This window comes from Panulirus ornatus, chromosome 7 (assembly GCF_036320965.1).
Source record: "Panulirus ornatus isolate Po-2019 chromosome 7, ASM3632096v1, whole genome shotgun sequence".
NCBI lineage: Eukaryota > Metazoa > Arthropoda > Malacostraca > Decapoda > Palinuridae > Panulirus > Panulirus ornatus.
In genome coordinates this window covers 778,547-792,110 of record NC_092230.1, presented here as the reverse complement: position 1 = coordinate 792,110, position 13,564 = coordinate 778,547, and the positions used below count along the sequence as shown (strand labels likewise).

General features: G+C 44.5%; 1 protein-coding gene across 2 annotated transcripts in view; it reads left to right on the top strand.

The window, feature by feature from the left end:
* The first annotated feature begins 1,426 nt into the window (after positions 1 to 1,426).
* Positions 1,427 to 13,564, top strand: part of LOC139749359 (chitin deacetylase 1-like) — a 22,820-nt gene continuing 10,682 nt past the window's right edge. For both annotated transcript variants that reach the window (XM_071663098.1, XM_071663099.1), the window contains exons 1-2: positions 1,427 to 1,585; positions 8,685 to 8,839. In XM_071663098.1, the coding sequence (XP_071519199.1) occupies positions 1,537 to 1,585; positions 8,685 to 8,839 (204 nt within the window). In that variant the 5' untranslated portion in view covers positions 1,427 to 1,536. The remainder of the gene's footprint in view (positions 1,586 to 8,684; positions 8,840 to 13,564) is intronic.

Genomic DNA, 13,564 nt, shown 5'->3' with positions numbered 1-13,564 from the left:
TTCACTAATAATCTTACTTCATCATCCCACCACTCACTACCCTTTCTGATCTGCCCACCTCCCACGCTTCTCATGCCACAAGCATCTTTTGCGCAAGCTATCACTTTGTGTGTGTGTGTGTGTGTGTGTGTGTGTGTGTGTGTGTGTAACTCTAAATATTTACCAGATTCGTATCGAGAGCAAATTGAATTCCAGTATTTATCCAGTTTGACCACAAACCTTAACCTTCTTCTCATATACCACAATGTTGATTCTCTTTCTTTTTATATTGCTATTACTTCGGTATCTGATCCTCGTTACTGGGTGCTTGTGTGCTCCCCCCCCCCACCTCCCCTTTATCCCCCACCATTAGCTAGACCATGTAACACTCAACAAGCATATGCGTCACATGATTACTGTGTGGCTGTTGGTAACTCAAGGGTGAAGGGCCGTTATGATGTCAGCTTGTCTCCCTACACAGCTAATCTTTACAGCTATTTATCTTCTCACCTCATTCCTGACACCTACTTCTGGACCACTTACAAAGGGTAGGCTTCCCTCCTAAATACTTAAGACTCCTCTCTCTCTCTCTCTCTCTCTCTCTCTCTCTCTCTCTCTCTCTCTCTCTCTCTCTCTCTCTCTCTCTCTCTCTCTCTATCCATTTTCTTATATTTTAGTACTTGTCATTGATGAAACCATCTGCCCATGACATTTTCCTTGCGCGTAGCAGAACATCACTCTAAATGGTTGTTGATGAAGGTGGGTATTGTTGTAGGATGTAATTGATGAAGGTGAGTGCTGCTGTGGGTTGTAATTGATGGAGGTGGGTATTGCTGTAGTTAGTTACCATCGTAGAATGTTGTTGTTGTTAGTGGTGGTTATGACTGTAGCTGCAGGTTGCTGTTAATAGGTTTATTAACGTAGCTGGTTAACTTTGTAAGTGGTTACATGGTTGACTGAAAAAAAATGGAGACTTTTGTGGGTGATCTTTGCTGGCGTGGTTGTAGTCACCTATTGTTGTTGGCTACCATTTTTGTAAATTGTTGTGGTTGTATATGGTTTGCTGTTGTTGTTGTTGGTGGCGGATGTTGCCCTAATCTGTTGTTGTTGGAGGTGGGGAGCTTCGAAGCTTCGCCGTTAGGGTCGTGTAGGCCGCTTCCATAGCCTCGATATGGACAGTTATCGCAGAACCATTTGAAGCACCGATTCATCTATCGCTACGATCTTACTGTATCATCTTGTTGAGTTTGGCTGGACCTGCATATAAATACGCAGTTACGGACGCCGTTGCGTTCTTATCCACGTAGCCTAAAAAGTACTGGATGAATCTTTGTTTTCCCCGGGGTGTGAGGAGGGCGTATATGGCGGCATGGGTAAGCGAGAAGAGAGTTGTCCTGGGCGCATGCGGCGGCTGTCCTGGCGGCAAGCGGGTTCTGTCCTGCGGCAGGCGAGCGTTTGTCCTGACGGTCGAACGCCGTGAGAGTGGCGCCATCCGCGGGTATATAAAGCGAGCGGAGGAGCAACCCGGCTCAGTGCACGGTCTGGCCGGGAGACAGCATGATCATATTACGAGTTGCGGTTCTAGCGCTTGCCCTTCTTGGCACTGGTAAGTAGAAGCCGGTACTCCTACTTCTCCTTCTCCTACTTGGACGTCTCAGTGACATGTATACACAAGGCTGGAAATTCAGTGTCAAGGTGCTTCCTCAAAGTGAACAAAATACCGCTCTTTGGCGTCCAAGAAAAGTGTGTCGTCCGCTTTCTAACAGAACAGATGCTGACGATCAAAAGTGTCTTCGTCTCTCACCTCTAAGAGACTTGCAAGTGCTTCGCGTCTGGAGAGTGAACCAAAAATATGGCGATGCTAAAGTGTCTCATATCTAGAAAACTGGAGTTGGATACCTTCCATAGGAGCGTTAAAGTCGCCAGACGTAGTGTTGGTTCGCCGAGTTACTCCGATCATGGCCTCAAAATAAGGCAAAAATGAGGATATAAAACGTTTTATTTCTTGGGGGTTACTATTCGCACGGAGAGCAGCTCCTGGTGAAGACACAGTCAAGCTGGGAACTTTCTCTGTCCTACTTGAAGAAGAGTTTATATATAGCTATGGCTCCGCAGATCAGCGCTGTGCAAGTCTCTGTCTGGCACATAATCTAACAGACGCAAAGACTTTAGAAGTCTATTGTGATCATAATCCATAATTTTCTCATATAAAACCGGTTATTCGTTCTCCATTTTCACCTTGAGTGTGTGTAATGTTGCGAGACAAATACTATGATAGGTAGTTGAGGTTGTAGTACGCAAAGATATCTTCACTTGGGAGGAGCATGGGCGTGAGGGCCTTTCCATTTATAATCAACATTATACCATGAGGGTAGTACACCAAGCGCGCTCAAACATCAGTAGATAGCCACATTTACTGAACCTACCAGAACCATCTCTTCGTTTCCAGTCCATCTAGCTCCCACCACTCTCACTTTTACCCCCCTTGCCCACGACCCACTTTCCAGGTAGCGCACCCGGCCCTCCCTGCGCAGCCCAATCCTCTCCCTCTCTCCTTTTCTTTCATCATTCTCCTGTTCACTCTGCCCTTCCCTGGGTCTTGTCTATTGCTCCTAATCTCCTTCGTAAATATTTCGTTTGTCAGATTCCGCCATTGAATTTATTTAACTCTCTCTCTCTCTCTCTCTCTCTCTCTCTCTCTCTCTCTCTCTCTCTCTCTCTCTCTCTCTCTCCACCACCAGAAGGTCTGACATCAAGTGCCAATGAAATGATCTCACACAAAACAACAGTTTCTCTGTTACATACTCGAGATAACACAAATTCTCTTGTCTCTAACATCTACTGACACTCTCCAGATTCTGGAGTAATAGTTTCCAAGACAATCCACTTGCGTGTCAACTTTTAACGAGAAATGATAAAGACTACTCTTTTTTCACTTCGCCTGTTGACGGGATATGTCCCTCGGTGCCATGGTCGCTACGAAAAATCATCGTCTGGACTTGTTCGTGAGAAGTTCACACCCTGAACCGTACCGAAGACATTGTCCCCTCCACCCCACCCCCGCCCTCGAAAAGTATCGTTATGTCCGCCTCGCATCCTACAATTACCATAGCCAAATCACCCACTACATACCTGTGTCCATTGCGACCATTTCTAATCCTCTTCGGTAGCCTACCAGATAAACCTGATATAGTTTTACCACAGCTTCATTTGCCGGATAGATAGAGGCCAACTACATGTTGGACTTCCTGGTGTGTTTGGTGGCTAGAATTTCCCCACCGACAATATTTGAGGAGAAAATGTCCGGCTCTAGTGAAAGAAGAAGAGGGTTGGTTGGGTGCTGGCCCGCGCTCGAGAGCAAGACACAACTTTCTAAGGACCTAGATATTGCTCTGCCATACTCTGTGTTTCTCTTTAGATCTTCCCCGCGAGATCAGAGGAGGAATATTAAGATCCTGGATGAGCCTAGATAATGTTAAGAGTCATTGATGTGATAACCTAGCATGAGGAAGACTCACGGACGAGATTGGAAGACAGTGAAGCTTAACTTCTTGTTGGTCGTTTGTGGTGGAGCGTGGTGGAGCCAGGCGCTGCCTCAGTTGGCCTCCGGCCACACCTAACAAGGACATGAGACGGCGGATTGTTCTGAGGTTACCTAACAAGTCCACGAACGTGCACACACCGTGAGCTGGCAGTGGGCAGCCAAACCAGTCAATGACGCGCTCTCTTTACTCTCGTATTGAGCAAATCTCACCACTGTTGTCGTTTACCTATATTTCACATTCCTCAAGATGATATATATATATATATATATATATATATATATATATATATATATATATATATATATTTTTTTTTTTTTTTTTTTTCATACTATTCGCTATTTCCCGCAATAGCGAGGTAGCGTTAAGAACAGAGGACTGGGCCTTTGAGGGAATATCCTCACCTGGACCTCTCCTCTGTTCCTTCTTTTGGAAAAAAAAAAAAAACGAGAGGGGAGGATTTCCAGCCCCCCGCTCCCTTCCCTTTTAGTCGCCTTCTACGACACGCAGGGAATACGTGGGAAGTATTCTTTCTCCCCTATCCCCAGGGAATATATATATATATATATATATATATATATATATATATATATATATATATATATATATATATATATATATATATATATATATATAAATATATATCTATATATATATATATATATATATATATATATATATATATATATATATATATATATATATATATATATATATATATATATATATATGTATGTATATATATATATATATATATATATATATATATATATATATATATATATATATATATATATATATATATATATATATATATATATATATATATATATATATATATATATATATACCTATACATTTCAATGTATGCATAAACAGACATATATATATTTACACATGTACATATTCATATTGGCTGCCTTTATCCATTCCCGTCGCCACCCCGCCACAATGAAAAAAAAAAACAGCAACACACACACACACACACACACACACACACACACACACACACACACACCCAGGCGCGCGAGGTAGCGCTAGGAAAAGAAAACAAAGACCACATTCGTTCACACTCAGTCTCTAGCTGTCATGTGTAATGCACCGAAACCACTGCTCCCTTTCCACATCCAGGCCCCACAGAACTCTCCATGGTTTACCCCAGACGCTTCATATGCCCCGGTTCAATCTGTTGACAGCACGTTGACCCCGGTATACCACATCGTTCCAATCCACTCTATTCCTTGCACGCCTTTCACCCTCCTCTATGTTCAGGGCCCGATCGCTCTAAGTCTTTTTTAAGTCCATCATTTCACCTCCAGCTCGGTCTCCCAGTTCTCGTTCCGTCCACCTGCTGACACATATATCCTCTTTGTCAATCTATCCTCACTCATTCTCTCCATGTGACCAAAGCATTTCAATACACCTTCTTCTGCTCTCGCAACCACACTCTTTTCATTACCACACATCTCACTTACCCTTCCATTGCTTGCATGATCAAACCACCTTACACCACATATTGTCCTCAAACATTTTATTTCCAACATATCCACCCTCCTTCGCACAACCCTATCTATAGCCTATGCCTCGCAACCATATAACATTGTTTGAACCACTATTCCTTCAAGCAAACTCAGTTTTGCTCTCCGAGATAACGTTCTCTCCTTTCACACATTCTTCAACGCTCCCAGAACCTTTGCTCCCTCCCCAACCCTGTGACTCAATTTCCGCTTCCATTGTTCCATCCGCTGCTAAATCCACTCCCAGATATCTAAAACACTATACTTCCTCCAGTTTCTCCCCATTCAAACTCCTCCCAATAAACTTGTCCCTCAACCCTACTGAACCTAATTATCTTGCTCTTATTCACATTTACTCTCAGCTTTCTTCTTTCACACACTTTACCAAACTCAGTCACCAGCTTCTGCAGTTTCTCACCCGAATCAGCCACCAGTGCTGTATCACCCCGCGCGTCAGCGAGGTAGCGTCAAGAAACACGAAAAAAGACCCTCAATTCATATATATATATATATATATATATATATATATATATATATATATATATATATATATGTATACATATATATATATATACATCTCCAACAGCTAGGATCGAACCTGGGACCCCAGTGCAACAGGCGGGAGCGCTACCGCTAAGCTATGATCGCCCCTAATAGGGTAATGACTATTTGTATACTATGTACTCGAATATCCTTCGTCTCACGTTGGTGAGCAACGGGGTCTACACCGGACATTTCCTATCAGACTCACACAGCCAGCAGATAGCATTTTACCGAACCTAACTATACAACGTGAAACGAAGGGTATTTAAGCACATAGTATTTGGTTTTACCAAATGGCGTCCTAGCTACGTCTCTTCGTTGTATATCAATTGACTTATATTTCTTTCTTGTATCTCCCCTGATGATGTGATAATTACATGAAAGTGCACTTTTGAACTCATCGTGTTTCGTTTCCCCGTGGACTTATACGAATATACTTGATCTCGCGCAAAACTGAGAGGGTGAAGGCAGATTGGGGAAGAGCATCAGATTGGGGAAGAGCAGTGTGGTTTCAGAAGTGGTAGAGAATGTGTGGATCAGGTGTTTGCTTTGAAGAATGTATGTGAGAGATACTTAGAAAAACAAATGGATTTTTATGTAGCATTTATGGATCTGGAGAAGGCAAATGATAGAGTTGATAGAGATACTCTGTCGAAGGTATTAAGAGTATATGGTGTCGGAGGCAAGTTGCTAGAAGCAGTGAAAAGTTTTTATCGAGGATGTAAGACATGTCTACGTGTAGGAAGAGAGGAAAGTGGGTGGTTCTCAGTGAATATCGGTTTGCGGCAGGGGTGCGTGATATCTCCATGGTTGTTTAAATTGTTTAGGATAGGGTTGTTAAGGAGGTGAATGCAAGAGTTTTATAGAGAGGGGCAAGTATTCAGTCTGTTGTGGATGAGAGGGCTTGGGAAGTGAGTCAGTAGTTGTTCGCTGATGATACAGCGCTGGTGGCTGGTTCGAGTGAGAAACTGTAGAAGCTGGTGACTGAGTTTGGTAAAGTGTGAAAGAAGAAAGCTGAGAGTAAATGTGAGTAAGAGCAAGGTTATTAGGTACAGTAGGGTTGAGGAACAAATCAAATGGGAGGTAAGTTTGAATGGGGAAAAACTGGAGGAAGTGAAGTGTTTTAGATATCTAGGAGTGGATTTGGCAGCGGATGGAACCATGAAAGCGGAAGTGAGTCACAAGGTGGGGGAAGGGGCGAAAGTTCTGGGAGCGTTGAAAAATGTGTGGAAGGCGAGAACATTATCTCGAAAAGCAAATATGGGTAAGTTTGAAGGAATAGTGGTTCCAAAAATGTTATATGGTTGCGAGGCGTGGGCTATAGATAGGGTTGTGAGGAGGAGGGTGGATGTGTTGGAAATGAGATGCTTAAGGACAATATGTGGTGTGAGGTGGCTTGATCGAGTAAGTAATGAAGATATTCAATAATATATTCAATAATCAAGATATTCCTGAGTCCACGGGGAATATGAAACACGATAATTTCCCAAGTGCACTTTCGTGTAATAATCACATCATCAGGGGAGACACAAGAGAGAAATATAAGTCAGTTGATATACATCGAAGAGACAAAGCTAGGACGCCATTTGGTAAACATGTGATTGTCCTAAACATACGACGAGCGTTCATAAACTTATCATTTTACAAATTTTATCAACAATAAAGTTATCTAATTTGTATAGACCATCACTAATATTAAGATTATATTCTTTGTGTATCTAATAATAGAAGATTCAATGATATTTCTCTTGGTATGTCCTGCGTGTCGGAGAAGACGAATGATAGGAGAGGGAAGGGTGGGCTGGAAATCCTCCCCTTCAGTTATTACTTTTCCTAAAGAAGGAATCTAGAGAGGAGGCCATGCGAGGATTTTCCCTCTAAGGCAAATCAATTTCTACCATACATTCATCTAAGTTTCATATGTCTTGAACTTTTATGTTCCACTTGTTATTACTATGTTAAGATTTTTCTTTATTTTATTATGTATATGGTATTTCCTGGTCATGTAATACTGTTTGTAACTATCCCATGATTGTGTAGTTTCCTATGTATGCTGTAGTCCTATGGCTGTCTAGTCTCCAATATCTGTTGCGGTCCCCATGCCTGTGTAGTTTATGTCTGTAGTTTCCATGATTGTGTAGTTTCCTATGTCTGTTGTAGTCTGTCTGATTGTGTAGTCTCCTATGTCTGTTGTAGCCTCTATGGTTGTGTAGCCTCCTATGTCTGTTGTAGTGTCCATGGTTGTGTAGTCTCTTATGTCTGTTGTAGTCTCCTATGTCTGTTGTAGTGTCCATGGTTGTGCAGTCTCTTATGTCTGTTGTAGTCTCCTATGTCTGTTGTAGTGTCCATGGTTGTGCAGTCTCTTATGTTTGTTGTAGTCTCTATGATTATTTAGTCTTAACCTGTGAACACATTATTGCCAAATCCTATTGTAACCTTACTCATGTCTTCATTTTGTCTTACCAAAAATTAAGGCTTATTTCATAGCTTATTTTCTTTAAGATGATCTATTTTGTGTCTAGTTGGAAGAGGAAGTCTTATTAGTTTTCCCTGCCTTACTGTTATCAGTTGCACGATAACTTTCAGCAATGATACGTAGTATCTGTCTCTAAGACCATTTGAAATACTTAAAGATTCTAGTCTTAGACTTCATAAAAAACTGAGCGTTTTTTAAGGCTTAGTATCTTTCTCTATTTCTTCTATGTAAGATCTCTGCCTGAGACAGTTATTACTCTTACAGCAATTACTTTTATGTTTAATCTCGCCTCACATCATCTTAATTTTTTACCATAACATTTATACAATTAGAAATTCCCCATGTGTTCCTCAGTCAGACGCCTCTCTCTGGGGACAGATGTTTCTCATTGTGTATGATTCATGAGCTACGACGCAATGTTCAGACTTTGTCATTGTTTATCTGGTGTTTGACACTTGCCTACTAATCCCTCGCTTGACTAACGGTGTCTTTCTGAGCACTCGGCTGTCGGCTGGCGCACGAGTGGAGGAACTGGCCATTTGTACCGCTATTTAACCTTCGTTTGAGAATGTATTTGTGAGCGCCCTCGCTTGCCTAACGGTGTTTTCTCCCTTACCCCCAATCCAGTGGCCGGCGGAAGAGTTGAACGACAGGTCCAAGCCGAAATCTCCGAATTTGAAGCCGATGCCATCGCCAACGCGTTGTGTACAGACAAGGAGGCTGGGGAATGGTTCCGTCTGGACACCAAGGATTGTCGCAATGTGATCCAGTGTACCGAAGCCGTAAGTATAGTTTCTCTGATTCTCTTTTTGTCTTGCACTATCTCTCTCCGTGTCAAGTCTTGTCTTCTGACACCTCAAATGATTCTCCCTTCAATTCCGTTTCATAGCTGTTTATGTACCATTTGTGTGATAAGCTTTTCGTAGTGATATATATATATATATATATATATATATATATATATATATATATATATATATATATATATATATATATATATATATATATATATATATATATATATATATAGAGAGAGAGATAGAGAGAGAGAGAGAGAGAGAGTTCGTACTACTAAAGACTGATATGTTCTCTACAACACCAGTTTGTACATCTGGTATCAACCCACACCACAACGTCACTATTGTTGCGCAGTTGTATCAGTCATCTTCCCCACCCCCTCTCTCCCTCTTCTCGAACATTCACAGCTCCAGTCACCCCTTCCCATCCCGATCCCCTCCCCTGTCAACCACAGTCCTACAACCCACCACGAACCTACAACTGACAACAATCCTAGAACCCACTACAATCCTACAACCCACCACAACTCACAATCCTCTCCTTCTAAGAGGCCATCTACAGCCGACAATCTGGCACGGTGCTACCCTCCACCCTGGATTGTACACCCCTTCTCCGCAGTCAGTCAACCTCCTCTCACCATTTAAAAATCATTTATTCCATCTCATGTAAACCTTTTATCGTTTTTTGTTTTAGTAATCCGTTGCTCTCAATCTCTCACGTCCCCCTTCAACTTCTACCACATCTCTCTCTCTCTCTCTCTCTCTCTCTCTCTCTCTCTCTCTCTCTCTCTCTCTCTCTCTCTCTCCCCAGGTCTCCCCTAACCCCCTTCCCCCGCTCCAGGGAGCGGCCGCCATGTATGTCGTAAAGGTCACTTGTATATATACACGTCAGGCCCGTTCACTTGGGTCTCCTGTTCGTCGGGTGTGAGGAGTCTTCTTTTTTTCTCCCCCTCTCCACTTAGAGAGGCAATGGGCGGGTGTTGCTCACCACTGCTAATATTTGTGTGTGTGTGTGTGTATGTGTTGTGTGAAGAATGCATCTTTCACCATGCAGGGAGAAGAGTGGAAGTAAGGCTTTTAGCTAACTTTATAGTCTTTATAGTCTGAAGAAGTTGGATAATCCACAGGATAATCCAGTGTTCTGATTATGCAAATGCTGTGAACGTAAGACGGATGCTGAAATTATCATATCCATTATAATCCGGCGAGATATTACGAAACAATAATTTCTCACCGATGATCGTCAGTTCAGTCCCCTTGCACAATCTCTCTCTCTCTCTCTCTCTCTCTCTCTCTCTCTCTCTCTCTCTCTCTCTCTCTCTCTCTCTCTCTCTCTCTCTCTCTCTCTCTCTCTCTCTCTCTCTCTCTCTCTCCGGTCCCGTATGTTTAAGGTATTGTTAGCCAACCATGTGACACCTCCTTGCTGTGTGCTCATGACAAGACGTGACACACGGGTGGCTTGTCATGTCATCTGCCATGGTCATGAGAGTTATGACAGCTTTTTTTCTGAACTGCTTCATGAGGAAGTGCACAGAGGGCCAGATGGTGTAGTGAGAGCGGAGTGAATGTGGAGGGGGTTTTCATGAGAGAGGTACACAAGGCACTGGTAACAGAAATAGACCGCAGAACCGCAACAATGGCGTCGTCGGACTTGATGAAGGAATTCACCCAATGGAAAAAGGCCTTTTGGTGATTGTCTTCTGGAAACTTTCCCTTCTGGAGTTCCCAAGGTCTGCCGGCTTCTGGCAGGTGTGGAGAGAGGGAGGGAGGGAAATGGAAACGTCCAGTCATGAGCGTGGTTGGAGGGGGGAGGGGGCAATGCTGGCCATGCGCACTTGCCTGGAGAATGTTGGGGGAAGGTGGGGGGGGGGCGACGTGGTGGTGGGAAGGGGAGTTGGGAGGGTAGGACTCTTGAAGTAGTGAAGGGAGGGAGTAAGCAGAAGGTCTGGTGGCTGGGGGAGGGGGAGAAGAAGAAGGGGAGGGCCAAGACCGGTCTCCAGACGCATGGAGGGGAGGGGAGGGGAGGGGAGGAGAGGGGAGGGGAGGGGAGGGGGTGGGAAGAGAACCAGTCCTAAGCCGGCAGGACAACAAGAGTCCCAGGAGAATTCTGTGGACTGGTAGGAGGTGAGCATACGTGGTCCCTGATATGCCCACATAGACACATCAACAACTCAGAGTATACTCACAGTAAATCACATCTTCCTTATTATCGCTTTTAGGATATATGAACACATATCTGTCGGTCGTGGAAGCATGTCTCGGCTGTGGAAGAGACCTTTAGAGATCTGCCGGCCGTCTGGTCTGGTCCTTGATCTGCCGGCCGTCTGGTCTGGTCCTTGATCTGCCGGCCGTCTGGTCTGGTCCTTGATCTGCCGGCCGTCTGGTCTGGTCCTTGATCTGCCGGTTAAACCATAATAACTCAAAGAACAAAGTAGTGTGTGTGTGTGTGTGTGTGTGTGTGTGTGTGTGTGTGTGTGTGTATCTACTTTCTATGTGCCATACTACCCCCCTCCTGCTCCTCTTCCTCCTCCTCCTCTTTCTGATCCTCCTCGTCCTCCTTCTCCTTCTCCTCCTGCTCCTCCTCCTCCTCCTCCTCTTCCTACTGATCCTCCTCCTCCTCCTCCTACTGATCCTCCTCCTCTTCCTACTGATCCTCCTCCTCCTCCTCCTCCTCCTACTGATCCTCCTCCTCCTCCTCCTGCTCCTCCCTCTGATCCTCCTCCTCCTCCTTCCGATCCCCCTCCTCCTCCTCCTCCTCACTGAACACCTTACCCGCTGGTAACCCTGCTAAACCACCAGCCTGCTTGACCAGTCTCCCCGGCCCGGCCCCATGCCTGCCTCGCAGCCCACTTGGTTAATGCAGCTGCCTCGCCTTACCTCACCAGCAAAAGGTTCCTCTCTCACCTCACAGACGTTAGGGTCTCCACCACCCTAATACACGGACGTTAGGGGTCTCCACCACCCTAATACACGGACGTTAAGGTCTCCACCACCCTAATACACGGACGTTAGGGGTCTCCACCACCCTAATACACGGACGTTAGGGTCTCCACCACCCTAATACACGGACGTTAGGGGTCTCCACCACCCTAATACACGGACGTTAGGGTCTCCACCACCCTAATACACGGACGTTAGGGGTCTCCACCACCCTAATACACGGACGTTAGGGTCTCCACCACCCTAATACACGGACGTTAGGGGTCTCCACCACCCTAATACACGGACGTTAGGGTCTCCACCACCCTAATACACGGACGTTAGGGGTCTCCACCACCCTAATACACGGACGTTAGGGGTCTCCACCACCCTAATACACGGACGTTAGGGTCCCCAATCCATTATTCCATTTTGAATTTGTTGATCAATCCATCATTCATTAAGGTCATGTCCAGTACATAAGTTGTGCACACTTCCCATGTACTGTTCAGTAATCAGTGGACGTTTCATGTGCATCACATTCACTGTTACCTTCACTGACCAGGACGATGAGTCATTGACCAATATCTTCATCCTGTACGACTGTTAAAGCTCTGGTCAATGGTTACTCTATCATGTCCAAGGATCGTACCGTCGTGCTCAAGGATCGTACCGTCGTGCTCAAGGATCGTACCCGTCGTGATCAAGGATCGTACCGTCGTGATCAAGGATCGTACCGTCGTGATCAAGGATCGTACCGTCGTGATCAAGGATCGTACCGTCGTGATCAAGGATCGTACCGTCGTGCTCAAGGATCGTACCGTCGTGCTCAAGGATTCTTGGAGTTAAACTTTTTGAATTAGTTTCCATGTGAGACATCTTTGTAAACAATTTCTATCGCTATTTGGTAAATCTATTGGACGCTTTTCAATGTCGTTTTCAAAGTATGACGATATCATTGTAGTTTCCCCTTTGGTGTTTCTCGACCTGTCGTGGATGGATCTAAGATGCCGTTCGTGCAACCTCACAGACGGATTCTGGGTGACGTTTGTGGAACGTAGTGTCAATGTTTAGACAGCGTTCGTGGAACTTCACAGACGATATTTCATACGCCGTTTGCAGACCTTTAGAACGAATCCGGATTCTACCTTCTGCAAACTTCCAACAAGGACACGATGACTGGCTAACGGTGCTGTGCTGTTGAGAAAGGGTATTTGGAGGTCGTCTGGGCTCTCTCTCTCTCTCTCTCTCTCTCTCTCTCTCTCTCTCTCTCTCTCTCTCTCTCTCTCTCTCATACGATATATCCATATATCTACCTATCTAACAATCTATCTGTCAGTTTCTCCAGGTGTATACATATTTTCGACTGTGTGTGTGTGTGTGTGTGTGTGTGTGTGCACTCGCTACCACGAGGCACATATAAAGAGAAACCAACGTATGGCATCACTACAGTGGGAGGGGGGGGGGGGGGGGGAGCAGAGTTGCCTGCTAGTTGTTTAACAAGTGTAATCTGGCCAGAAGTTAATACCACTAACCTTCGTGATCAGCCACAACAGCTGCCTGTGATGTACGTGAAATACAGGTCTTTTTAAGAGATATATTCGTCATATAGTTTTATGTTTAACAACTGAGGGTAAATCAGACTGATTTATTACAGATGGTCTGCGGGAGGGAAGGAAAGGGTTGGTTTGATGGTTCCAACATGGGACGTTTGATGTCTTGACCCCCTTCCTCTCCCCCTCCTCTTCCCTACTCTCCCTCTTTTCCTTTTCCACCCTCTCCCTCTTTTCC